Source organism: Micropterus salmoides, unplaced genomic scaffold (genome assembly GCF_014851395.1).
Source record: "Micropterus salmoides isolate LMB-PRFRI ecotype aquatic unplaced genomic scaffold, ASM1485139v1 Ms_hic_scaffold_11, whole genome shotgun sequence".
Taxonomy (NCBI): domain Eukaryota; kingdom Metazoa; phylum Chordata; class Actinopteri; order Centrarchiformes; family Centrarchidae; genus Micropterus; species Micropterus salmoides.
The window spans coordinates 8447531-8475341 of record NW_024040152.1 but is presented as its reverse complement, the minus strand read 5'-3'; the positions used below and the strand labels follow the sequence as shown (position 1 = coordinate 8475341).

The following is a 27811-nucleotide window of genomic DNA, read 5'->3' as shown; positions in this document are numbered from 1 at the left end:
CAATAATCATCAAAATTATATCAAATAAAGGCTTGAAATATCTCACTTTGCATGTAATGAGTCTATATAATATATTAGTTGAATTACTGAAATAAATGTACTTTTGCACGATATGCTATTTTTCGAGTTTCACCTGTACATGGTGGTAAACTGAATATCTTTGGGTCTTGGTCCAACAAAACAAGACATTTGATGACATGACAATGATATTTATGGTATTTCCAAATTTTGTCTTCTTCATATATGCAAAATAGCAATAGCCAGTTTTATTCAAAAATATTTAAATGTAACATCTAAGTATTACTTTAAAGTAAACTAAGATGCTAATAGTAGAATCTAAGTTGAAAATGCGGAACATAAATGCATGAGATACAAACAAATGTACCATCTTTATGATCTGAAAACAATTCTTTGCATTAAAATCATTGTAGAGTAAAAACTGAATAATAACATGTCATCTAAACAGAAATTTTATACATTATGTTGAACAGCTTTTGTCATTTCCCACAAAAAACTTGGCAGAATGGGAAGTCCCTGAAACAACGTTCAGCCTTTGATGAGTCAGTGTTTAAACTTAAATTTCACTGCAGGTTTTACTCACTGTTTTCAGGTTGTTGTGGTCAGAGAGGAACTGTCCTCATATCAGACATGGAGAATACAGAACCGCTGATACATTGTTTGATAAAAGATCATTATTGGTTTAACTTTCTTTGTCTCTATCAGGCAGTCCACTGTTTTCCCATAAAACTGAAAGCTGGTTTGGTTTTATTATGATTAAATTTGCAGCAGGAAGGAAAACATATCTCCCTAGCCCTTTAAAGAGGCCTGTGCACTCATTCACTACATACAGTATATCGTCATTCTGCCTGGGTTGAACCAACATTAATTGGGCTAGTTAATTATCGCAGCACAGTCAGAGGACAAAGAGATCTTATGCTTGAAAAGGTTGCCCACTCCTGACCTATTCTGCTCGACGGACACAGTACATCTGAAACTTATTTTCTGTTTGTTCTCAGAACATTTTTCTACATCTTTGCACTTTCATATCTTTTAATGTTTATCTTCAGACCAATTTCCTGTAAGGTTATGGACCTTTGATGTTGCTAAGCATTTGATGTGAAATAGTTTGAAAAAGGCCTGGATCGGAAACAGACCATGGCCAAATATGGTTTAATACTGGACTTTGACTCATAAAACAGTGTTTCCTACAAATATGAGCTTATCGTTTAAATTATTTGTCAGTTTAGTAGAGTGTGTTATTATTATTGAAAAAAAGCATTTCACTTGAACTGAATCACTTCTGAGGTAATAATCATAGGCCTTCGTCACAGTTGACATTTTGATTTGTCATAGTGGGAAAAGCACAGGTGTTACTGATAACAAAAGCGATGGCTCTGTTCTGTTCAGGTTTTCCAGTGTGCCTTGACAGTGAGCCAGCATGCACAATACCAGGACCCTGAAACCGAAGCAGCGAAACGGAATTCAGCCATCAGTCAATATTATTGTTTACACATGTGACACGTCAAAATGTCTTCTGTGAAAAAGGCCTCTATTTTGCTATAAGTCACAAATAACATGCAATAGGTCATTGTCTCCATAAATTGTTTATTTCTCAACAGAAATGATATCAGACTCATCCTAGATCATATGCTGGAGCACATGCACAGCAGTAACAGAAACACTCATAGTCCATACATACGTACCACCAACTAAACGGTTGATTTTAAGAAAACAACAGTCATGTGTCACTTAAATTTAAAACATCATACATGCAATGATGCATACGTTCCTCCAATTCCGTGCATGGATTATAAATATATCATCTTACAGCTAACACGGTAAAGTGTTTTACTTTTGACCTATGTTCAATAGTCAGCAAGGACTCCTAAAAGATAGATGTTGGTCTCCACGTACATTCATTCACATTTAATATGAATCATCTTTTGAATGCATCATCCCACCATGCAGCTTGTACAACTTGTAAATCAGTCATTTCAAAGTGGCATCACATAAGAAAGGGCCGATAAAATTGGCACCCACTGTTTCTGTGTGGCCCGCCTCTCACTCAGTTCTAGTACAGGGTTGTGGGTGGAAGCAGTAATTCACCCTGAGGCCCCTGGGCTCCTGAAGGTCTTCGTGATCAGATGTTCCTGCAGCAGGGCTTCTTCTCCTCTGTGTTTTCTGCTTTGGAGCTGTTTAAGGATACAGCACTGATAGAGCCACGGACCACTTCCTTACTGCTCACCTTTTTATGAATCGCTATGGCAGAGAATGAATATATATTATACATTTAACATTGTGCTAGCATAAAAAGAAGCTGCCCAGGCTTTGAGAAGAAAAAGTGCTCTAGTACCAAAACAACATAAGACATGCCTCGGACCTCCTTGATGCACAAACACTTATATGAAAAGTACAGCAACACTTCAAACTAAATGAAGGTAACGTTGTTCATTTCCAACCAAAAGACAACTGGAGATGTTTCCTCCCAAAGCAGTCAATCAAATGGCTGTCTCAGGACTACCAAAGGTCAAGTTATGCTGACCTTTTCCAGAGTTAGACTTTCTCTGACCCTCTCTGAGCTAAGGAGATGGAGGATGGAGGTCTGGCTATATGAGGTCAAATTAAGGGTCACAAGATGGAGCCTTATCCCAGCATGTTCATGGGAAAATGTGTGTGTCCAGTCCACATCATTTATATGTCTTTGGAGGGGTTGGGGCTGGAGGGGGGGTATTCAAGAGAGCAAAATGGAGGGGAACCCACATGCACACAGAAAGGACTGGGGCTGGGGATGCTGTGAGGCAGTCAACCATGCCAGAATATGCTTCTCTTTGTATCTCTGCAGGTTTGGACATGAACACCAGATTCGCATAACAGCTTTTAACAGAGTAAAAACAAAAAAAACATAAATACATTCAAACAAGTTACCTGCTAGGACACTGTTGAAAGCTGCTTCCACATTAGTTGACTCCAAAGCAGAGGTCTCCAGAAACAAAAGACCATTCTTTTCTAGATAATACAAATAGGCTATGTTAGTTTACATAAATCCCCTCTAATACAGTACTAACATCATGTAATATATCTTTAATCACTGATATCACCATGAGGAATCAATAAATAGGAATTGGACTTTTGTTTTATTTTAAGATTTTGTGCAGAGACACATTAACAGTTTGGTGAGCAGGCTAATTTACATTCTCTACAATCATCATAAAATCAGTTTCCACAAACCAATTGTAACGATGGACATGCAAACCGTATGCAGTGATTTTCAGCACAAAGGTAACACTTGCTGACTTTGTACCTGCAAAGTCTTTGGCCTCCTCGTTGGGCACAGATCTTTCTGACTCCAGGTCAGTCTTGTTGCCCACCAGCATGACCACGATGTGGGGGTCAGCGTGGTCGTACAGCTCCTTCAGCCAGCGCTCCACGCTCTCATACGTGAGGTGTTTTGTTATGTCATAGACCAGAAGGGCTCCCACAGCACCTCTGTAATACCTGTTTGGAGAAGATTTACTTCACATTTAAACTTTATGTGACTCTGAAGTGTCTTTTTTTTTTTCATAATCCTACTTATGGGGCCAGTGTGGCACTATAGTTTCAGTAAATGAAGGTTAACAATCTACACACACTCATACTAAAACCTGTAATAACTATTTTTTTGGACACTTAGGGACAAGGGAAAAATCTGTAAACACAAAAATGTATTAGTTTATCATCACCTTTTCAGTTGATATGGCAAACTGCTGTCACCACCAACTCCTGAGGGAAATATCTTTCTCTTTAGCTGGTAAATGCCTCACTTTGTTCCCCAGCACCAACTTGTCTGTGCTGGGCAGCGAACATACAGTGGGCTTTTAGCTTCTGCAACCGCAAACAACTCGACAGCAGTCACAGCGTACCAAAACATTAAAGTTGCGGGTCAGAAAACCAAAACAATGAGTTGAAAGATGCCATAAAGCTCTGCAGAGAGGAACTGCAGAGTCTGGTGATAATTCTCTGTGAGTTCATCACTAAGAGTGACCCCTTTCACAATACACAGTCATTTGATCCAAAAGTATTATAAAAAATATCAATGATGGCCACTTTAAACATTGTCCTAGCTTCATTGACAACAGCTTCATTGAGCAGTTTCTCCTGTCATGACCCAATCAATCCTTCCTTCACAATTACATTTCTGCTCGCCTCTTCCAGTAGCATAATTAATTCCACTTTAATAGGTTTTAGCTGCTTGTTACAGCACAAATGGGGGATTCCATTGGGAGTGAGAATTTTCATACTGGAATAAATCTGCAAGTAATTACTCAAAAAGCCAAGCTATCAGAAAAGAACTAATCCAGTGGTGTAGCATATCCTCAGATTTTTCCACATCTTAAAAATAAAATTGACATGGTTCTATTGTTTTAAAACCAGTTTCCACAATATTAATTCTTCTAGTTTAATTTTAAAAAGAATAAATACGGAGCACCCTCCGATAGAACAGAGACCCGCTGAGGGCTGAGTATTCAAACTAAGGTCTCTGCTCTATCCAATTGGATTTTGACAGGAGAGGAGAATAATGCTGATTGTTTTTCAGGTAATGTGGAAGGAAACTCAGGATAAGTGCCTGTCCTTGCATGTGCTTTGGCTGATAACAGCACCACCTTCAGATGCCGACATACAGGTTGCTCAACAACTACAAAGCAAGAAAACAAGCATGAAATGTTGATTTAAAAAAACTGTGCTTTTTGTGTGCCTGCTTAAAGAGTGGGCATGTTTAAAAGGAAGTGCAATATTCAAATCAGTGCATCTACTAGCACAACATACATTTATGTTACTTCAGTACTAATTCATACGTTAAGGAATTGCACACATTGTTACTGAAATTAGGTGGGTTCTTTATAAACAAACACGTATATGAGTCACAAAGAAATTATGCAATGTGGGACTTCTCCCGCTAATTGAGACTTTTAGGCTTAGTTACCCAGTGTTGCATTAGTACATTGACAAGTGGGACAATAGAGAGTCAAGCAGTTGTGCATACAGAGATGGTTTGATTTACCAATCATGGCTGTACCTGTTGTTTGAATTGTGCTACTACTTGCTACTTAAAAAAATAGTTTTGGGAATTTGGCCATTCGGTTACTTGCTGAGAGTTAGATAAGAAGATTAAATAAAGTAATATGGAGCTACAGCCAGCAGCAGGTTAGCTTAGCTTCACCTAAGCTTAACATGTATATCCGACATGTGGACATGACATACATCTTTCTTGTAATATAGAAGCCGAAATTCTTTTCCATGAGGTATTTATTGTTGAGAACCTGTTTGTCTAACACAGCCACAATGCAGCTTAATGGAATATAATTAATCATAAAATAACTGTAGGAATGCCTTGAAAATCAGCTGAAAATATATGCAGATTTGGGCAACAAGAACCAGATGAACAGAAAGAACATAAAAAAACATAACATTAATTCTATACAGTGTGTTTCTGTGTACACATGCATATACTAATGGATCTATAAAAACTGTGATGGTTCTTGACACTCACGCAGAAGTGATGGCCCGGTATCGTTCCAGCCCGGCCGTGTCCCAGATCTGGGCCTTGATGGTGAAGCCGCTGAGCTGCACTGTCCGTGTGCTGAACTCCACCCCGATGGTAGTGCGACTGTCATGGCTGAACTCATTTTTGGTGAAACGGGAGAGCAGATTGCTCTTTCCTACACCAGATTCTCCTATCAAAACCACTTCAGAAAACACACAATGCAGAAAGTGCAAGTATTTTAATTAGAGTTCAGAATTTTGGGTTCGGTTGTGAAACTAAATTCAGTATTTCTAGGGTAAAGGAGACAAACCCATATTCTCAGGGCCTAATATGAGCCAATCCTCTAATGTCCACTTCATCCTCTACAGCCCTTCTTAATTAAAGCCTTTAGTCTAGGTGTGTCTTTCTTGATTGCCTGAGAAATCCTCAGTCTTAGTTGTGTAAGAATAGGGGCCTATAGCTACACCTTCAGGGATGTCCTCTTTTAAAAACTGCACCACACCCTTGTGGTAAATTAGTTCATTGTTTTAACTCAAGTAGAGGCATAATGCAGAGCGAGGACATCAGTAAAATGCTGGGGAACAATGTAGGGTGTTGGTTGATTTTGTGTTGGCTGTACGCTAATTCAGTATGTGCTGGTGAGATATCAATTCTAAAATACATAATGTTTTGCAATTTTTTTATTTAAACAGCGAGGATTGAAGGTGACAGGTGAAGGAAGACTGAAGTACAAATGTACTGTAATTTGCATTTTCTTCCATGTGTCAACTTTTCTTGAGGGGGGGCGACCACTGGTATAAAACAGTTGTTGCTGTTTTATATCTATGGAGGAGGACACACTTCCCCCTTTGAAAAACTGAGAACCTTAGAGTTACAAACCTCAAGTGAGCCTTTGTTTTTGGAAAATAAATCTAGAGTGTAAGGTGATTCAAATTCAGGTGGAACAAGTTAAACTGCTACTTCCTTTTATCTTGGTCAGAGGAACCTACCTACTGGGTAAACAGGCACAACACAGACACCCCCTATGTACATTTCAGTGAGTAATGTTTGGGTTTCAGCTGTTAGTAGCTGACTCAGAGAGAAAAAAGGCTTGGCCTAATTGGCAGAGATAGGAAAGTATGACCACTCTATGAAACACAGTTGCAGCTTATTGCTGAGGCATGTGAGCTTGTGAACACTGAGATGATAATCCAGGTTATTGTGACATCTCCACAGCAATTAAACATGGAGTTAGAATGGTGAGTTAAAAAGAACAGTCGAACATTTTAGGAAAAACACTGATTCGCTTTTTGCTAAGAGTTAGAAGAGAAGGTTGATACCACTCCAATGTCTGTATGTTAAATAATGTTCTTCCTTTGTTTAAGTAATATTTGCTGTTTTTTGTTTACCAAGCAGTATACCGTCATCATGTCACTTTGTCTTTTTTTTTATTTATATTTTATTTATATATAACTAGTGAGCTTTAGAGGTGCTGATAGGTAGACTTTTTTTTTTTTTACATTTGGACAGCTATCTGTTTCCCCTCTGCTTCCGATCTTTTGCAAAGCGAAGCTAATCGTCTGCTAGTTCTAGCTTCATATTCAGCATACACATAAGAGTGGTACTGAGTGGTTCTGGGCCCCTTACACAGCTTTTGCAGACACAGTTTGACAGAAAAGGCTGAAAAGGAACAACATCTACCCAGATGATTTGCATTGAATACAGGTTAGAGTTACTATCAACACACAATAATCAAGATTTAGTTGACACAATACACACAACCTTTTTAGAGACAGTGGGAAAATGGAACACCAGAGGCCGTTAGTGGTGGCCTATTTACTCCAGTACTGAACTTTAGTAGAATTTTGAGTTACTTTTGCTGTAGTTAAGAGTCACTCTGCAGTTAAAGATTGTATGCATTTTAGAGATTGTTTTATGTTTTTAATGTGTTTTTAGTGTACTGTATGTAGTGGTCACATTGGTAATATTTGTTTGTTTTTTGTACTTGTGTTGTTTATCTGATCCTTGTATAATTTGATTGTGTCCCCTGACTGCAAGTGAAGGTGGGATAAAAAATAAATGAATTGAACTGATTACATCCATTATGACAATGTTAAAATGCAGCTTACACATGCTCATTAATGACTCAGTAATAATATGTGTGTGATAGTGAGTACTTTTCTTTGGATAATAAAAGTAGATTTTACTTATAATACTACTTACTTACTTACTTAATTGAGATTTTGAATGTTTTTACTTAAACAAAGGACCTAAATACATTTCCGTTGACAAAACAATCTCACCACAAGGTCCATTTTACCAAGGAGCTTTCAATCATATCACACAATCTTCATCAGCAGATGGAGTTTGCCCAGTCATGGAACTGTGGATTTTCAAATTCTCTGATGTTCACCATCTGCTGATGAAACTCCTATGATGCAATTTAGAGTGCCAGAACAGCTTCTAAATGAACATTGTAGTGAGAGTTTTCTTAACTTTTTTTCTTTTCCAAGGTCAAGAATGAACTTTGAACCTCAACTTTTAAGCCAACATGGATGTGAAGTTCCTAAAATGCTCCAAATAATGCAAATTTGAACATCAACACTTGATTGTGCCAGAACAGCTACTAAATGGACCTTGTGGTGAGATTGTTTTCTCAATCTGTTTCTAAGGCCTAGAATAAATTTCAATTTGAGTTTACAAATCACTATTTAGTAACTAGTCACAGCAGAAACACAGATATAAAATGCTGACACTGCTTTCCTGAACACCAGCTGACTCCCATAACAGTACACTGCACAAATGACTTGGCCCCAGTTCTTGACTTACCTGAAGTCTAAGCCTGAGGCAAAGAATGTTTCACAAGTTGTTCTACTTTTGCTTGTTTTAGGTAATTGTTCACTCTGCAACCAGATCACTGTACTGATTCCCCCCCCCCCCCAGTGCGTGAGGTGAGAATGGCTGATTTCCCCTCTTCTCCACGACTGAGTAACTTCTTATGCAAACAGTACCCCTGGTTTCTATGGCAATTGAGGACAATAGGCCTCCAAGCTTTCCAGCAGCCTGGTTTGTTGATTCTGGGGGAGCTGGGAAGAACTGATGCGTTGCAATTAGGATAAAATTTTCATTTTGTTTGTTTTCATGACCTTCAGGACTGGAAATGTAACTACTGTTACTACTGCTTACAGGCCTGAAATGCTGGTGGAGTATATTCAACATGATCTTTTCTGGCATGCTATATTCCCCCATGTTTAATGGCCAATATTAAAACAAATTACAGTATTTTAAATGTGCGTTATTGTACATGAGCATATGTGTATTAGTTTAACTTCAAATTCCCAGTTACCTAATTGTATACAATAGGATAATGACAAATGTAAGGCTACAGCCAGCAGGTACTTAGGGTAGCATAAAGTGACTTCCTGGAGTACTGTCGTTTACAACACAGACATTACAGTATCATCGTTCTGATCTAACTCTCAGTAAGACAGTGAAGAAGCGCATTTGTTTTTTCTTATCCAAAGTGAGTGGAGGGTATCATATGCTATACAGATTGTAAATCTTTCAGCATTCAGCCACGTTTCTAATAGTTTACAGTGTAGAGATAAACAGGAAATGTGGGGAGAGAGATGGGATGAGCAAATCTGTTATGAGTGATTTTGTGCTGTATGAATTAAAGACTTGACTGTCATATCTCATTTTGCAGTGGAACTCATTAACACAGTAAGAACAGAATATAATTCCACTACAGATGCAACACTTTTGTAGACTGAATGTTTTGAAAACGATTGTATGAGTGATTACTTCGCCTTTTGGCACTGATATGCTGCTTCAAACAGACATTCTTTGTTACAATGTTGTTCTGCGGGAAATGCTACTGATAAGGGGAAATAAAACTACGTATCCTGGTTTCAACAGTAAACTGTATTATGCATGCATCCTGCTTACTTACCCAGGGACAAAAGTGCTGAGATGGTAATGTGGTTGTAATGTCACTCAACTTTGTAATAATGCAACTCACCCGAAGTGTTTTGAGATTTGCAAAATACCTACATACAATATTTACCTAAACAGCTGACTGAACAGCTAAGACCCCAGCACAAATAGGTTCAGGCTGTGTGTATATCTGTGTGTTACTTCTGTTACTCAGTACTGTATAATATACTCAGCTGTTTATTACTAATAATCTTTTTTTCTGTTTGTGCACAACACACGTTCCTGTTCTTAGAAATCTAGAAAAACGCCAAGTTATTAATATACAATTATAATTTGAAAGACAAAGGAACGTTGCAAAATAACACCTTTAAGGATGTACCTGGAGTTCGAATCAAGTAAGCAGGAGAACATGTACTCACCCTTAAAGACAAAATTGTAAGCCTCATCTGACCCCATAGTCTGTCCATTCAATGTTGCCGCCCCACAGTTTACTACCGTGTTGCCAGCCCTCACAGACTGACTGCCGGATGTAAGGTGACACTCAGTCACACCACAACCAGCCTGCCCCTCAGATCCTCAGGCTTCAGAAAAGAAAATGGCTGCAAAAACGTTTTGACACAGGAATTCCAGTCACCAACATTCTGCCCTTCACTACCCTTCCCAATCTGAGTTAATAAAAAGCTGGCTTGTTTGAACAAGACATGCAGAGTGTATACAGGTTGTTCTGCTGCAGCAGGCGGGGTTTGTATCAGGGAGTGGTGGGGCAGCGGTGGAGGTGTGTCTTTAGTAACGGAGTAAATGCAGGGCAGGTTAAACAGGTGGAGCGACTGGCAGGTAAAGCTGAGAGGGATTGTCAGGCGCCTTCTGCTGGACCGATCAAATTACTGCATGCAGGAAGCAGGAAGCAAGTTTTCCTGCTTCATCACTACAAGAGAAAAACCACCTTTAAAAAGAGTTTGTATGGTTTTTCTAAGATATTGTATTGCAGTGTTTTTATTTGTGAAATAAGCTGATCATCACAGAAAATGCAGCGCCTTGGACGCCACACCGCCCGAGCATATTTTGATGTATTTAATCAGACGTCTTTCATATTCCTTTAATTTCTTCTTTCCAAGAGGTAAAGATCCCTGAAACTGAAGGGAGTTTTAGATTTTGTTTTCTGGGCCATAAATACACTGCAGCAACATATTAATAAGCCTTTTTAGCCCTGTGTGCTTCAGATTGTTACTATGTTTAAAGAGAAAACTCTTTTAACTTTGGAATTTGGAGCTCCTAGTATTACATTTTTACCACTAAGTCATCAAACTGTTAATTATTGCCCATGCTTTTCTCTAAACACTGATATTCAGTTTGCAACAAAGACACCAGAAAGAGAAATTTTGTTTTAATCAATCGGATTTAAATCTCCAACTAACTTCAAGTGAACTTTAAAAAAATGTGCAAGTCTTGGGCTGTGATTAAACTGCACTTTTTTCCCAATCATAACACTACTCAAATGATTTTTATTAATATTCATTTCAGATTATAAAGCAAGTGAGCAAGCAAAGAGTGAGACAAAAGTCTGATATTATGAAATACATATATCCTATGATTATCTACAGGAAAATGTCAGAGAGCTTTTGATCCCAGCTTCTTGAATGTGAATATTTTCTGGTTTCTTTCCTCCTATATAACAGTAAACTAAATATCTTTGAGTTGTGGACAAAACAAGACATTTGAGGATGTAATCACTGGCTTTGGGAAACAGATGGGCAATTAAAATCATCTTTAGCTGCAGCCCTAAATGTAGCTAATACTAAAAGCATCTTACCTGCTTCATATTGATTTCTTTCAAGCTTTCTTTACGGGGCCTTTCTAATTTGATATTAACAACACTCATACAATTAAATTTGTATCAGAGAATACTGATATTACAGCTAATTTCAATACAAAATCCTCGTAAGAATCCTGGTAAACCTGATATCCTACCTGAACTAATCTATGTGTAATCTCCATCTTTGAGCCTACTTAATGTCACACTAAGCACTCAGTTCTGAGCATTAAAAACCCCAAATAAGATTTTGTGAATTTTAATCCAAAAATTGTTTATTGACAGCTTTGAAACAAAAAGTAGCAGATAATGTTGACTGCATTTTATCAGATGGAAATTCTTATAAATGTTTCCACAATACTAAACATTACATGCACATTTTAGTCCTCAGATATGATTAAAAATGTTCAATTTCCTGCTTAACTGTGCCTCCACTAAAACTGCAAATAAATGAGTAAATTGTGGTACCAGTGGTTTGAATCAATCAGCCTTTTAATGACAAATTATGTGGAGAACAGGTCATTTATTACATAAACGGAGTCACAAGGAAGGGCAAATAGTTTATATATAGATTATAAATACACTGCCCATCCCCCACCCCACACACGTTTACTCACTCACACTAAATATATGCATGTACACAAAATGTTACAGTAGCCCATGAATGACCTGGATCTTGTGATGCTTTTGCGACAGGCAGAGCTTCCGTCACATCTCTGCTATGATGCTGCCACTTGGGTTAATGGTTCCTCCAGGTACTGCACCAGGGCTTCTGCCTATAAATACAACATACAGAGAACGGAATTAACATAAGGCATTAGTTTAAGCCATTGTTTTATGTGTGGTATCTCACTATGGCATCCAAGCTGGACTATCAGACTTCCTTTAAAACTGAACTCTGAGGAAAATCTATTATGAAACATGCCAAGTCAGTATGATACAATTTGTATGAAATGACTTCTAGCTGAACAATACAGTAGAGTTGCATCAGGAACTTTTTTGATTATTAATTCATCATTTAAAGTAATTTTTAAAGCACAAATGCCAAATATTTGATCGCTTTAGCATCTTCAATGTGAGTATTTGCTGCTTCTCCTTGTTGTCATATATCAGAGTAAACTAAACATCTTTGGGTTTTGGGTTGTTGGTTGGACAAAACTAGACATTGTATGACATCGCCTTGTGCTCTAAAAAAATTGCAATGGGAATTTTTCACTGTTTTATGATGTCTTATAAACCAAATAATCAAACAATTCAGGAGCTAATCTACAGATATAGTGATAATGAAAATAACTGTTAGTTGCAACCCTTGTACAGTAAACTGGTACACATGTCTACTATATTGTTGAAAACAGTTATGCCATCAAGTTATTTTTAAAGAACATTTAAGGATAAACTATTTGGGATTGTGTCAGCATACCACAGTGTCAGCTGGAGTGACATCTTAACTGAAATCTACAACATCAAAAAGCTACAGGTGTGAACACTTATTTTCTAAACCCATAATTCAAACGTCGACTTAAATATTCTGTCTGCCTGCAGTGAAAAAAGAGTATTGAAGGGTTCATTAAAAGTTAGCCTATGTATGTAAATTAATCGAAACATTCTGCCAAAGTTAACAGTAAAACAGCTGTAAGTTAAATTCTGAAGATTTCCACTTGGTTTGAAATCTGCTTTTTGTCACGCTGTGAGCAAATGGGATCAGAATCGGTGCTACAGAAACATTACCAACCATGCTTCTATATTAAATGATGGGAAAATATACTGCTTACATTGATCACATCTTGGACATTTGAGGCTTACAAACTCCCACATGCACCCATCACCTGCTTGCTTTTGTCTCACTTCTCCCCTTGTGACTGTATCTTGTTATTTCACATTCCTCTCATATAATACTAGTATCTAATCTGTTGTCAGTCCCAACAATGTCAAATGAGGACCAAATCTATATGCAGACCAATTCTTTAGCTAGAAGTGTGACGGCAACCTTGGTGACTGAATTAAGGTACATTTAAGTTATTAATATATAAATGAGCTTGGCAAGTACAGGAAACCCTGGTGAATGTATGAAATACCATGCCAATGAAAGCAGGACATTGGTTGTGTGTAGAACAAATGAGAATAGCATTTAAAGTCTTAAAACTCACCTTGGCTTTAAGCATTCCAAATCCCACTGTCTCTTTGGCATACATACACAGTAGTAGGTTGGCTACACGAGTAATGGCCACTCTTCCCTCCTGAGAGAGAAAACAAGAGAGAGGGACAGTCCCAGTATAAAGTGTCTATATTCACTGATTAATAATCAGAATCCAAAATTTGTAATAGTTCACTATTACAAATGCAAACTGTTCTTATCACAATCGCTCATCATATACCTGAAAACAACTGCAATGTTTCTGGAAGAGCTACACTTCCTCTTACCATACAATCCATCAGTATGAATTTTAGTTTGTCTTCGTTAAAGGCTTGGTGGCCGTTCTTGTCGTAGGCTGCCCAGATGTTGCTAGCGATGGCGGCTGTCACTCGTGCATCAGTATCCCCGTACCCAGAGTAAGCCAGAAGTGAACCTTCATTATTCAGCAAGCTGGTGAAAATGTAAAGTTGGGTGTTTCAGTATCCAGCAAATTAACATGTAAAATTATTATATTCCTTGCCAACTCTATGGTATCTCAAAGGAAGAGAGGATTCAAATGACAATTATTATTATTATAATATCGACATGGTGGCCCACTTGAACCCAAGTGTACTAATATAATTATAGCATAGAGACCTACTGTCTATGTCAACCAATAAAAATTGCAAATAGTTAAATAGTTATGAATTATGTTGCTTGTTTGCTACAAGTTAAAATGATCATGTGGTGGTTTAAAGACACTTTTTAATGACAATTTGAATTGACAATTATACCATATTTATTCTAAAAATAACTACAATGAACTCATCTATAGAAACGCAGGAAGTTTGAATTAATTTTCTTTACTGAACTTGGACATTATAATTTTAGTACAGCTGAAATGATTTGTTATTATAAAGAATGAATCGGCAGCTTTATGGATAATTGATTTATCATTTCAGTAATTTTTCAAGCCAAAAATTCACTAACATTACTTCCATCTTCTCAAATGTGAGACATTTATGGGTATTTGGAATTTTTAACTGAATATCTTCGGTATTTGGACTGTAGGTCGGTCAACTCCAGCAAATTGAACACATCAACTTGTACAAAACGACTGCAATAATTAGCAGATTAGTCGACAATAACAATTACTAACATGTACATTTTACATGTAGAGTTACTAAAACACCATGTTGCAAAGAGCTATTATTAACGTTACTGTAAAATAAGCTTTGGTTAATTTTACATATCTTCGCCTACTCGAGCTGCAGCATTCGTCGCGATATTTAACGTTAACAGACTCTTTATATTTCCATGGACACAAAAAGCCCACAGTTGTAATAATTACTACAACAAACTCTATAACGTTAATGGTAAAAAAATTATATATTAGCTGGTGTCCCAAGTAGCATTTCGCTAGCATGCTACGAGCTAGCTAACTGTACTCACAGTGTGCTTTGGACTCCGTTTGTGTTCGCTTGGCTGAGAACCTGCGTTAACGCCTTTGGTCGTAGCATAGCTAAAACTCCCTAACTTATGATAATGCAATAAACGAAATGACCAAACAACTGCCTTTAAACTGTCAAAAACTACTCAACACAAACAGTCAAGTCAGCTGACTGTTGTCTTCTTTTTCCGGGTGCCTTCTCAATGCATTGTGGGAGTTGTAGGCATCGAATTCATCCACTCCATTCATCATGCACTCCAGTTTCATGTTATTATTTATAATATAAACTATCCAACCTTTCAGAATACATTCAAAACTATGAAAAAATACACCTTAAAACGGAGCAATAATAAATAGCCAATTTACTTTTAATACTTAAAATAATTATATACTTAGCTTTGATAAAGATACAATACAGACTTTTACAATTCCTGGAATAATATTTGTAAATATTCAAGTAAATATTGCTACATTTACTTAATTAACAGAACAGTACAGTGACTGTATGACAAATAGATTATTTAAATTTTGATTTCTTAGGAGTAATATACTTTAAGATATAAACAACAATTTGTCATAAGCTATGGCGAGAACACATTGCAAGGACAAGTGAAAATTTCAATCAAGGATTAAATTCAATACAGCCACATTGCCAAAGAATATTATGCACACATATTTAGAACAGACAAGACATACAGTGCAAATAATTTATTGTTTTGAAAAACAAATTGTCTAATTATCTGTCCATAGGTAGACTCACAACAAGAGATTTCATGGTTAAATTTCAATTTATTGCAGAACTCAACATTACATTTAGGCACTATATTTCTTCTATGGAAATTCACATGTGTTATTGTGAAAGGATTTGATACATCTGTGATTGGCTTTCTCAATTTCCATTTAGTAATCCATAACCACACTTATTATAGTATCACCAGAGAACTGACACATGAGGCCATTTTATAGTTTATTTTATAGTTCAGAACAAAAAATTCAAGTCCAAGTTTATTACTTTTACACTGTTATTTTTCAGGAATCACCCCGAACCAAAGCCATTTGCTAAGAAAGTTAATTCCAATGAATATCTACAATAGGGGTGGCTAATGTCGATAAACCTGTCAAGTTAATGTAATATTTAGGGTGATATTACGATTCTGGGACTGTAACTGCAGAACAATTTAGAGATTAAAACAATCAGATGGAAATTACAGTTTTGGCTAATTCTGCAAATGAAAAACCTGACAAATATACTTGAGGAAAATCCTGTATTACACTTTGGCAACACAATGAGAGAAATTAAAGGGATATCTACCTCAACATAGAACAATCTCTACCAGTTGAAAAGCCTCTAGCCCCTCACTGTATATAATGTCACACTGTCCAACCCCCATCCGCACACAGTATTGCCTTGGTCCTACAACATGAAAACTTTCACTTTCTACTCCTCCGAAAACATTTAGGCAGCAGTGCCAACTATACACACAAGATTCAGTTCAGTTTTAGGGGGAAAAACAAAGCATCAAGAACCTGTCAGGGTTAACTTAGGGAAAACCTAAGTGAAGGGATAACTTAAATAAATACAAGTCAACCAGGAAAGTGGATGAAAAAAAAGACAAGAAAAGCTGGTTCTCCAGACAGAGAGCACAGATCCAACCTATTACAACACCACCATGATCCAGAACTCTTCATCTAAACTCCTAAATACAATCTGTTAAAATTAAATAATGTAAAAATAAGTAACTACAGTATTACAAATTAATTCATTGGTAACCTCATTTAGACATCCAGTGAATGAGCACTGAATCAGAAATCATCTCCGGCTGCACTGGCAGGAGTAACTCAGTGGGCGAGGCAGTGCTAGTGGTGGTGTCATTTCATAGCAGCAGTACTGCCACAGCATGTACCACAAGACCAAGTCTGTTAGAAACTGGCAACATCCCTCCTCAACCTCTCCCACTATGATTCCCCAGTTCCCTGTTCATCCTTCCTATGATTTACAGATCAGCTGAAGAGATAACAAGTGACTGGAACACCACTGCGTCTAACTGGGGGTCAGGTCAGACTTGTATATGATGGAGGACTGTGTTCACTTATTAATTTTCCAATTTCCAACGCAAGTCCCCAAAGATATTAGTCTTCCACCCTCAACCCCAGAATGAATTCAGTGAGTTAGGCCAGCAGTCTCTCAATGGCAGCATTGACATCCCCTCCTGTAGCAATGAGTGCCTGGAGGTTGGCTTCGCGGTTGATAAAGCCCATGGCGTTGAGCTGGTCGAGCTGCTGCTGGAAGCGAACCTCCGGGGTCTGAGAAGGAAGACACAATGGTTAAGATAGTACTTTTTTTTTTAAACAGAGGTGGACATCTTTTTTTTGAGATTCTGATTACAGGCTTTATATAGGAAGTTTTTATATTTACGCCACCTGATTTTGACACAATATTTTAACACATTTCCATCCATAATTAGGCATCAAAATACAGACAAACTCATCCTCTCACACAATATCACATTTTAAAGTGGTCATATTTTGCTGATTTTAAGGTTCATAATTTTATTTAGGGGTTGTACCAGAACAGGTTTACATGGTTTCATTTTCAAAAAAAACATACTGCACATTGCTGCAGCTCCTCTTTTCATCCTTAGCTGTGGAGTGATGCATCTCACTTCTAAAAGATCGAGGTTGGGAGTTGCACATACGCAGTTCCTGGTTAAGGACTACCAGCCAATCAGAAGCAGAGAAGGGCGGGTCGTGAGAAGCCGGTAAACACGGCTCAGCTGTATATCTCCTTACCAGTTTAGCAACATGGTCTGGAGCAAGAATTTCAGAGAGGTGAGTTATTAATCTGTAACAAATGTGTCTTTCATCCATAAAGTTTTAACTGAGCTCTGTCTCTACATCACAGTAACAACTTTATGACCATCGACTGCCTGGAGGGTAGCTAGTGTTTGAAAGGGAGAGGAGAGGCAGCCAGCAGAAGTCTTGTCACTGTGTGCTGCAGCTCAGAGTGTTTTTTGTGACGTAGGCATATAGCGGAAGAAAAGGCTGGACTATAGATGAGTTGTTTTCAGACAGTTCAGAGCAGAGTTTTCTGTGGGAGATGGGAACTCCCCTTTGGGCTGGACTTTGGGCTTTTTCACTTTGCAAACCTATTACATGCACCAAAAAGGTATCGAACTCAATAAAGGAGAGGGAAAAAGCCAAAAGGCCTCTTTAAGCGTCAGGACAAATTTAGGAAATTATATGAAACATACTGATGGCCCTCCGCCTCCAAACATCTGTAACATCTGCTGCATGAGCTGTTGCTGAGCAGGACTGGTGGCTGAGAAGAGACTGGATCCTGATGCCATGGCAGGAGGGTGAGGGTTCTCTGGAGGGATGTTGCCTCCTGTGGTTGGAGGAACTGCAAGACCTCCGGGAGGCAATCTAGAAAAGGGAAAAGAAATGTCATATATCCAGACTACTGTAGCAATTCCTGTGACTTTTAGCTAAATATACGGTGACTTCAAATAACCAGAATTCATACAGTATATGGATATCTGTTGGGTTTACTGTTTCTTTACATAAATAAACAACTACATTTATAAAAGCAAGACACCATAGCTTTACAAGGTAGTGTTGAAGAGTGGCAGCTTTAAAAGCTTGTGAGAGTAACTCCAGTTTGGCTTAAATGCCTACAAATCATAATAATCTATTTTAAACTGAACACATTATTGTGTCATGATATCAATTTCATTTGGGAAAATATAGCAAATCTATGGGGTCTGAGTTAGGGGGAGGGACTTTATTATTCCACCTCTGCTTTGTGATTTAGTAAAATGGGTAGATTCTTTACACAAACATCTTGTAAACTGTAAACCTTATAAATACTTTCTTTTCACGATTCAGATGATTGAAACAATTCTGATTAATTCTGAGTGGACCGCAAGATTAAAAAAAATTATACAGGGTTGAAGTATTTGATTTAATAGCAACTTGCTGGTACCTGGACATGAATCCCGGGACTTCTGTCTGTAAGGTCTGCAGGCCCTGTTGGATCTGTATGAGGGCCTGCATGGCTCTGGGGTTGGTCAGCATTGAGAGTGTTTCGGGACTCTGCATCTGCTCAATGACAAACATGACACAAGTGAACTCCAAAAGAGTCCTGAAAGATGATACTCTTTTTTTATCTTGTGCTAACAAGATAACAATTTGGATGTCTGCATAAATTCTCCGCAGAGCATTATAAACCCAGAGGGTGCTCTCAGGGTTTGTTAGTGCCCACTCCTGTTTATGGATCATCTCTCGCGTCATGCTGGATTCCTTGCCAACTCTATGGTATCTCAAAGGAAGAGAGGATTCAAATGACAAAAATAAAACCGTGAGAGCTGAGGTGGCCTAGGAGGAGAAGCAAGCTTCTGACTGGAATGATGGCTATCCTCAAGCCAGATTTGGGGACTCGAATTTGAGAATCTGACTCGAGTCCGACTTAAGTCACACATACAGTGACTTGAGACTTGTCCTCAAAAGACTTCAGACTTGACCTCGAGGTGCGGGACTTGTGAACAATGTTTATTTTTAGGAAACGTCTGATGAGCTTGCCGTTACTCCCCTCCCGGAGTTACCTATAACCTGCATACGTAACACGTAGTATCAGCTGCACGTGGCCACACGTGAGAGAGTACAACAAACACCAGCAGCTGATGTACCACTCATCACAAACTTTGGCTTTAAAACTTGATAAAACAAGATCCAAACAAAGAAGCGCTGAACGCAAAATAGGTTTGTAACCTGTGGTGAGTAAACAGGTTTAGCTCAGCACTGGCCATCTAACATTAGCTTGCTTCTTGCTTTAGCCACGACCTACGGGAGTTTGGGTCCGACTGTCGTTCGTTATGAAAAGATGATTGAGCATTTGTTTGCTTGCCAAACTTGTGGTGGTCGATTAATGTACTCATTTACATGTTAATTATTAATGTTGGCTGCAAACAGGTTACAGGTATATTTAGTTAACGTTACACTGGGTTTGAGAGTCTGGGGAATGTGTTGACTTACAGTCATTAATTGCTGTCATTAATTGCATTGCAGATTACATGGTTGTGCTCTGTAAGTGAAAAACAGGTTACAGGTTTATTGTTTATCATTTAACGTTAATGTTACAGTTTTATTTAATTAACGTTACACTGGGTTTGAGAGTCTGCGGGGTGTGTTGACTTACAGTAGTTAATAAGCTGTCATTAATTGCAGTTACAGAATTCCTTATAGGTATGCAGTTTTATATGCAGCAGGTGATACAACATTCATTATAACCGCGAGAGAATTGAGACTTGACTTAGACTCTAGTTCAGAGACTTATACTATATATTACTATATAGCAAATGACAAATTACACAAAAATAACATTATGCAAACTTAATTTTGTACATCACCAACATATGCAGCAAGCAAATGGTTGAGGACACCAGGCGTCCAAACCGCAGCAGAAGAACAGATGAAACCAATATTTTTGTATCCTTAGAATGGTCAATGAAAAAGGACAACTGCTACGTCAGGACATAAACCCAGGTAGAAGTGGTAAAAGAAAGGAACTAGGTCAGCATCAAAGAGTGTGTTACAGTAGGAGAATAGATAACTAAAATATATAGCAGTGGTCGGCAATAGGCGGAATCGGCCCGACAGCAATAATATCTTGCCCGCGGCAGATATAAAAAATAAATAAATTGATAGCGGCTGGTGCTGAAATAGATCTCAGTCATGATGATTGTGCTTCCAAAATAAAAACGCGAGAACTTTTTTTGCAGCAAAGCTTTATGACAAGTTTTTTGAAAAGTTCTGAACGACATTCAAAAGAGTCTCTGGCTTGCTTGACACACCTCTGAAAAAGCAGTCAATAAACGTGTGATTGGATTCCCCTGAATTTCCTCACGGAAATGAAAATATGCGTCCGCAGGTTTATGAATGCAGATGAAATGCTGGGACGCACACACACACACACACACACACACACACACACACTACAGCACATGCTTTATTGTGAGCATGTGCAAAAGTGTCCTTATAATCAATTTGTTTAACGAGGGAGAAAAAAAAGCATCTGCACTTAGGTGGAATTGATCCTAAAACCTTCCTATAAAGAGTCCCGCACTATACCGACTGAGCTAAACGTGCACATAGTGCGCAAGGATTTTAAATAATTTGACCTTGGTCTGGCCCGCCATGTAACGTCTTGAAAAAATTTTGCCCATACATATATACATACACCAATCACACATAATCACAAATCACATATTTGTCCCATCAAAATCGCGATTTTGCAGCTATAACAGAAAACAGTAAACAACAAGCAAGGTGGGGCAAAACCTGTATCAAAACACAGACTGCCTAACTACTGTAACTTTTAACACAAGACTTTATCTTGATGAGTGGACATTTATCAGCACTAGCTCTCTTTAAGATTGACTAATATGAAAGCTCTGCACTGACCTGTCTCATAAGCTCAGGGTTGTTGAACATGCGGGAGACGTCCGGATTCTGTTCCATGAGCTGCTGCATCTGAGGATTGCCTGTGAACATCTGTCTCATCAAGTCTGGGTTGGACATCATGTTCTGGACCAGCGGGTTCCCCATGATCTGCGACATCATCTGTGGGTTGGACATCAGCTGACTCTGCACCTGTTGCTGCATCTCCATGAAGTTTGATGAACGCGCGCCCAGACCTAACAAGCCGGACAGGTCACCAAGCCCACCTGAGGAGAGGAGTAGAGCTGGAGATTAGTTCCTTGTGTTGATATTTGGATGTGGCATTTTAATCATATTTTGCTCCTCCTAAATGTGTGTGCTGTCACCCAAATATAGTTTAAAATATCTACATATATGATTGTTTTCTTTTTAAATATCTGTGTGAAGGTGGTCATGTCTGCAGTAACGCTGCATTCATGTTCAGTCATATAAATAATAAGAATAACATCCCTAATGAAATGTCAACTTGTGAGTGCAAACGTGTTTTGCAACTAGCTTTCAAGCATTGAATATTAAAGAGGTCATATTATGCCTTTCCCCCTCTCCTTTATTGAGTTACATATCTTCTTTGTGCATGTAATAGGTTTGCAAAGTGTAAAAGCCCAAAGTCCACCCCAAATGGAGTTCCCATCTCCTACAGAGAACACGGCTCTGAACTGCATGAAAAGAGCTTGTTTGTAGTCCAGCCTTTACATCCGCTTTCTTGTGACATCACAAGAAAACACGTGGAAAAATACACTGAGCTGCAGCACACAGTGACAAGAAGTCTGCCCGCTGCCTCCCTTCTCCCTTCCAGATTATCTACCCTGCAGATAGTCAACAGATATAAAGTTGTTAAAGTGAAATGAATATCTCACCACTCTGAAACTCTTGCTCCAGTCTATGTTGCTAAGCTGGTAAGGGGATATACAGCTGAACCGAAGCCGTGTTTACCGGCATCTCACGACCCGCTCTACTCTGCTTCTGACTGGCTAGTAGTCCTTAACTAGGTACATGGGCGTAAATTTCATCTCACAGTAGGGGGGGACAATAAACATAAAATTTCTCTAGAGGAATTTTTAAAGGGGACACAAATAATAAAGCCAAAATTGTACGTGTAGGCCTAAAGGATACGTGTACACAGAGAGAAGTCTTAGTACTATTTATCTGTCCAACAGCACAAAGCAATAGTTGTTTAAATATGACTTTATATAATATACTAATATAAAAATAATAATAATAATAATAACAACAACAACAATAATCCTTATTTGTAGAGCACTTTTCAAAAACAAGTTACAAAGTGCTTTAACAAGTGTAAAGAATAATACAAAAAAACAAGATAAGAGCATGAAAACATTGAAAAGACTAAAATACAGATTAATGTAAAATTAGTAAAATACAATAAAATAAAAGGGATAAAATAAAGTCAAATAAGTTCGGGAAAGGCTCTCCTATAAAAGTGTGTTTTAAGAAGGGACTTAAAAGAGTTCACTGACTCAGCTGACCTGATTTCCTCGGGCAGGCTGTTCCAGAGCCTCGGGGCCCTGACAGCAAACGCTCTGTCCCCTTTAGTTTTCAGTCGAGACTCTGGAACAGACAACAGACCTCTGCCTGAAGATCTCAAGGTACGTGCTGCTGCGTATGGGACTAAAAGGTCAGAAATATAACAAGGCGAGAGGCCATGAAGAGCTTTAAAAGTGATCAATAGAATTTTAAAGTCAATTCTAAAACATACTGGGAGCCAGTGTAATGAAGCTAAAATAGGAGTAATGTGGTCATATTTCTTTGTTCTGGTTAAAAGCCTGGCAGCTGAGTTCTGGACAGTCTGGAGTCGATCAATAGATTTTTGGGTTAAACAGGTGAAAAGGCTGTTGCAATAATCCAGGCATGATGAGATGAAGGCGTGTAAAATGGTTTCGGTGTCCTTAAAAGTTAACATAGATCGAATTTTAGCTATATTTCTAAGTTGATAAAAACATGATTGAACAAGCTTTGTGGTGTGCTGCTCGAAATTTAAATTACTATCAAACCAAACACCAAGGTTCTTTGCAACAGGCTTAATGTGATTTACTAGGGAACCAGCAGATGGCAGTATTTGTTTTGCCATCTGCTGAGACCCGATGACCAGGATTTCTGTTTTGTCTGAGTTCAGCTGGAGGAAATTATTTGACATCCATTTTCACAAAGGCAGTTGTTAAGTGAACTCAGCATTCCAGGGTCTGTGGATCTGACGGGCAAGTATATTTGTGTGTCATCAGCATAAATATGAAAAGAAATACCATGTTTATGGATAATATGTCCAAGGGGAAGCAGATACAAGGAAAACAAAATGGGTCCTAGTTGTTTACAGACACACAAAACTTCCTATTTGACAGGCAGGATGAAAACCATTCTAGGGCAGTACCAGAGATCCCCACCCAGTGCCTCAGTCTGTCTAACATGATGTTGTGATCAATGGTGTCAAAAGCAGCGCTAAGGTCCAGGAGTACAAGGACTGAGCACATGCCTTCATCAGCAGACATTAAAAGGTCATTGGTGACTTTAAGCAGGGCAGTCTCAGTGCTGTGGTACTTCCTAAAACCAGACCAGAAACTTTTCAAATAATTTGTTATTTTCCAGCACAGTGAGCAGCTGTTTGGACACAATTCTTTCTAGAATCTTTGCAATAAAAGGCAGTTTTGAAATTGGTCTAAAATTATGTGGGAGGGAGGGATCTAAACCAGGTTTCACGCAAGCCGTTTTAAAATAATCAGGAACACAACCAGTAGATCGGGAGCGCATATATATATATATATATATATATATATATATATGCAAAAAAACCAACACATGGATCTACGGTATCAGCCTAATATCGGTTCACACACAGGGTTATCGCTGTAGTAAGAGATACACAGATTACATTTTTCCTGGCTGATTCCAGTTACTGATTTTTTAAGAGGTCTGACCTGCCGATTCCGATTTTATTTATTTCTAAGATCTACAACTGACAGCATACACAAACATTTTTTTAACTATTTATTGAAAGATCTATTTTTATTAGGATCCCCACCAGCACCAGTATAAATGTTGGCTGTTCTCACTGGTCTCAATTGTATGGTCCTATTGAAACACTGATTATAAAATAACATCAGCATTTTCACTGGAATAAGCTGAAAATAAATTGCACACCATTTTAATTCTACCTAATTCTCCAATTCATTTTTGTGTTTAATCACAAACTAAAGTAATCTGCTCACCTTTCCTTTCCCGTCAGACACACAAGCACACACATACACCTGTCGTATCTCTCTCTTTATTTGTCAGCAGTTTTATTTAAAAGAACAACTTGTTTTGGTTTTTCACCCGCGAATCCGTTTTCACAGCAGCAGATAAGCCGCGTGTTAGGGAGGCTTGTTGTTAATTACCAATAGAGCCCACCGTGGCATGAATGACATCGTCACCAACAGCTGCGTTCACTGTTGCTTTACCTGCTCCCTGCTTTACAATATCCACAGCGTCTCTTTCTGTGAGTTTCTCTGCAGATGTAGTGAGCGCCGAGTCTTCTTCACTCTCGTGAATAACTTCCACACACCTAAGACATGTTTTAGCCTGTATGTTTGTAGCTGTGACATGAGGTTACTGTCTGTGCACACGTGAAACACGGCGCAGCCAGTTTTTAACGTTCAATGTGAGCGTTTGTACTGTTTTACTATTTACACAATTGTTTCAATTATATATCATTATATTATTTGATGGTTTTTAAGGGGGGGGGGGGCACATGACCCCCCTGTGATTTCAGCCTATGACTAGGTACTGCGCATGTGCAACTCCCAACAAAGATCTTTTAGAAGTGAGATGCATCACTCGATAGCTAAAATAGAGCATTCAACACACAGGGTGAAAAGAGGAGCTGCAGCAATGTGCAGTATGACAATAATATGGTGTGTTTTGAAACTGAAATCATGTAAACCTATTCTGGAACAAACCCTAAATAAAATGATACGCCTATGGCTTCATGTATTCAGTTGATGTTTTGACTTATTAATGTTTAATTCATTCATGTTTATAATGTTTACAGTGTCTGTACATTTTATATGCATATCTATGTGATAGGAATCAGGAAGATTCAACACACTGTGGTGCAAAAAACAAGCAAGCAATTTTAAAAAAAAGTATGCATTCTTACTTATCGCATTAGCAGGTTGTGTTGGTGTCTGGCTTGTGCCACCTCCTGTTCTGTCTGGTACAGAGGTGTTGGTGCTGCCACTGTTATTTTGAGGAGTTGCAGAACTGGCACTTGTCTGAGATCTGCTGCCACCTGTTGATCTTGAGAGAAAAGGCCACTATCAAATTAAACTCTTACCAGGCTTGAGGTTTTTCTCTTTAGCTACACAGATCACATCATGAGTTGTACTTACTTTGTCTTGATAACAAGATGAACAGTCAACCCGTCTTTGATACCATGCTGGTTTAAAGTATCACCATCCTTCAGAATCTTTCCAGCAAATATCAACACCAGCTGGTCCTGCTGGGCCTCAAACTTTCTGGATACCTCCTGTTTAAACTGGACAAATGAGACAAGAGCAAGTGTACATTATCAGCTGGGCATAGTGTGAAAGTGCCTAGAGGTCCCAAAGAGGTACAGATTCACTGTGTGCAAAAACTGTGTTTTTGATAATTTGAGTAGTTGAAAATTTGTTTGAGAAAAGTACAATCTCATCTGAATTCTCTGTTACTATGTAATCTTGTTGCCCACTTTTGAAGAGAGGTGTTGTGCCAGAATCTAGTTCTAAAACCATATAATAATAAAAATTATAATATATGCATCCGTAACTGACGCATTTATCCAAAGCGACTTAGATTTACTATAGATCTCAGAGGTCGCACGCCTCTGGAGCAACTAGGGGTTACGTGTCTTGCTCGGGGACACATTTTGGAGGTCACAGTGGGAATTGAACCCATGTGGTGCTTTATTCCTAAATAAAGTTGTTTTCATCAAATTACCACAGAGTAACATACAGAAAACCTGGAGTCCAACACAAGAAGGAGGAGACTGGTTGGTTTCTTGGTCTCCTTGCAAAATCTGATGAATGACATCTACTGTAAGTTACAGTGTGAACTTGGTAGGCAAACGACTAGACAGCAAACTTCGAGGACCCTTGCACGGTTGACCAGGTTATTGCACAAGAGGGGTTGAGCCCATCTAGTTAGCAGTGTAAATAGTTTCACAGATAATATTTATTATCAGTTCTTACATTAGCTTAGTCATGTTGTTCAACAGTCACTCAGATGTGTAACTATCGGCGGCTGGTCACTCTGAACGGTGGGCCGATAACAGGATAATGGCTATCTTAGAGTCGTTATCGATTCAGGGCAAAGTGAACAAACACTATTTTCACTGCAGTTTCATCAACCCAAAATGATGTAACTGTTAGTTAACGTCAGCGTCACACTTAAATGTCGCGATATCCCACAAATGCAAAGCTAACGTTAGCTCTCATGAGCGAACTTCTCTGCTATTTCCGTAATCACACAGCTGCCTACTGTCTTTCCAAATATTGGGTCTAAAAGTTAGTTTCGCCCCGGGCAAACATTTTATTATTGCGGAAAGAAATTAGACATATGTGGGACAACGAAAATGCATTTGACGACGCAAGCCGCTGTTGAAAACATTTTTTAAAATGTACGTTTTTACCTTTCCCCTAAGGTTTGCGAAGGGTCGCTCTGTAACATTAATCGTAGCATGATTTTCGCTGCCAGATGTTGAAAAAAAGGTCAGTTAACGCACCTGGGCGACAGAAGAATCCTCCGAAATCGTAATTTCCTCTTTCCCATTCGGGGTTTTGACGGTGACCACCATCATTGATGCTCCGGGAGAAACATTTTTATCTACGTTGGTATCCCCAGTATGGTCCGTGCTGTTATTCTCCGCCATCTTACTTCACCCTCTTCTTCGTTGGTATTTCCGGTAGAGTTGACGCTTCATCGGCGTGTAGCTGCCATCCATCGCGCGTTAGTTAAAGGACAGCTTTAAATTTTGGGACAAAGTCAGGTCTTGAACATAAACTGTATGAGCCCGTTGTCATCTCAGGGCGTCCAACACCGATAAAACATGAATCACTTTCATTTTGATGTTATCCTTACACGCATTTATATTTCATACTATACTATTTAATGGAATTTATTCAGAAACGTACCGGCCTAACTTACCTGAATTAGTCTACTATAGGCTAATTTTCGTTTAAACATAAGATATCTCTCATTGTCTATTTTAAATAGCGTTTTACTAGTAACAATTGATTAGAAACTAGCCTAACGTTACTTAATTTTTAGTTAGCCTTCTAAAAAATAGTTACTAGTAACTAATGGAATAGTTAGGCTACTAGTAACTAAAAATTAAGTAAGCTACTAGTATCTAATCAATTGTTACTACTAAAACAGGAATGGTTAGGTTAGATTTTAATTAGCAACTAATAGGCTATAAGTTTTAAGGAATTAATGTTAAAACGGCTTGCCATACATTTTTTCCATTTAAATATATGG

At 38.3% G+C, this 27811-nt stretch overlaps 3 protein-coding genes across 3 annotated transcripts; all 3 read right to left on the bottom strand.

The window, feature by feature from the left end:
• Positions 1 to 1585: 1585 nt before the first annotated feature.
• rab25b (RAB25, member RAS oncogene family b) lies at positions 1586 to 10190 on the bottom strand. The gene is made up of 5 exons (XM_038710710.1): positions 9856 to 10190; positions 5528 to 5723; positions 3302 to 3495; positions 2926 to 3006; positions 1586 to 2259 (listed from the first exon to the last, which is right to left on the bottom strand). The coding sequence occupies exons 1-5, from the start codon at positions 9890 to 9892 to the stop codon at positions 2141 to 2143; spliced, it is 627 nt and encodes a 208-aa protein (XP_038566638.1). The 5' UTR covers positions 9893 to 10190; the 3' UTR covers positions 1586 to 2140.
• Positions 10191 to 11499: 1309 nt separating this feature from the next.
• On the bottom strand, positions 11500 to 15017 carry lamtor2 (late endosomal/lysosomal adaptor, MAPK and MTOR activator 2). The gene is made up of 4 exons (XM_038710709.1): positions 14812 to 15017; positions 13668 to 13830; positions 13394 to 13483; positions 11500 to 12022 (listed from the first exon to the last, which is right to left on the bottom strand). Exons 1-4 carry the CDS (start codon positions 14877 to 14879, stop codon positions 11966 to 11968), a joined length of 378 nt encoding a protein of 125 aa, XP_038566637.1. The 5' UTR covers positions 14880 to 15017; the 3' UTR covers positions 11500 to 11965.
• Positions 15018 to 15502: 485 nt separating this feature from the next.
• On the bottom strand, positions 15503 to 27239 carry LOC119897130 (ubiquilin-4-like). Its single transcript, XM_038710708.1, has 7 exons — positions 27057 to 27239; positions 25687 to 25832; positions 25455 to 25594; positions 21269 to 21531; positions 18792 to 18907; positions 18061 to 18232; positions 15503 to 17113 (listed from the first exon to the last, which is right to left on the bottom strand). The coding sequence occupies exons 1-7, from the start codon at positions 27201 to 27203 to the stop codon at positions 16979 to 16981; spliced, it is 1119 nt and encodes a 372-aa protein (XP_038566636.1). The 5' UTR covers positions 27204 to 27239; the 3' UTR covers positions 15503 to 16978.
• Positions 27240 to 27811: the final 572 nt, after the last annotated feature.

Excerpts from the sequence above, each read along its gene's own strand:
- lamtor2 (XM_038710709.1), bottom strand. The coding sequence starts at position 14,879 with ATGCTACGACCAAAGGCGTTAACGCAGGTTCTCAGCCAAGCGAACACA. Across the intron at positions 13,484-13,667 it reads TCATACTGATGGATTGTATG|GAGGGAAGAGTGGCCATTAC; the intron begins GTAAGAGGAAGT and ends TTTCTCTCTCAG. Across the intron at positions 12,023-13,393 it reads TTGGAATGCTTAAAGCCAAG|GCAGAAGCCCTGGTGCAGTA; the intron begins GTGAGTTTTAAG and ends TTGTATTTATAG.
- LOC119897130 (XM_038710708.1), bottom strand. The coding sequence starts at position 27,203 with ATGGCGGAGAATAACAGCACGGACCATACTGGGGATACCAACGTAGAT. Across the intron at positions 25,833-27,056 it reads AGGATTCTTCTGTCGCCCAG|TTTAAACAGGAGGTATCCAG; the intron begins GTGCGTTAACTG and ends TCATTTGTCCAG. Across the intron at positions 18,233-18,791 it reads GTCCCGGGATTCATGTCCAG|ATTGCCTCCCGGAGGTCTTG; the intron begins GTACCAGCAAGT and ends TCCCTTTTCTAG.
- rab25b (XM_038710710.1), bottom strand. The coding sequence starts at position 9,892 with ATGGGGTCAGATGAGGCTTACAATTTTGTCTTTAAGG. Across the intron at positions 3,496-5,527 it reads TACCGGGCCATCACTTCTGC|GTATTACAGAGGTGCTGTGG; the intron begins GTGAGTGTCAAG and ends TTCTCCAAACAG. Across the intron at positions 3,007-3,301 it reads GGAGGCCAAAGACTTTGCAG|AAAAGAATGGTCTTTTGTTT; the intron begins GTACAAAGTCAG and ends TGTATTATCTAG.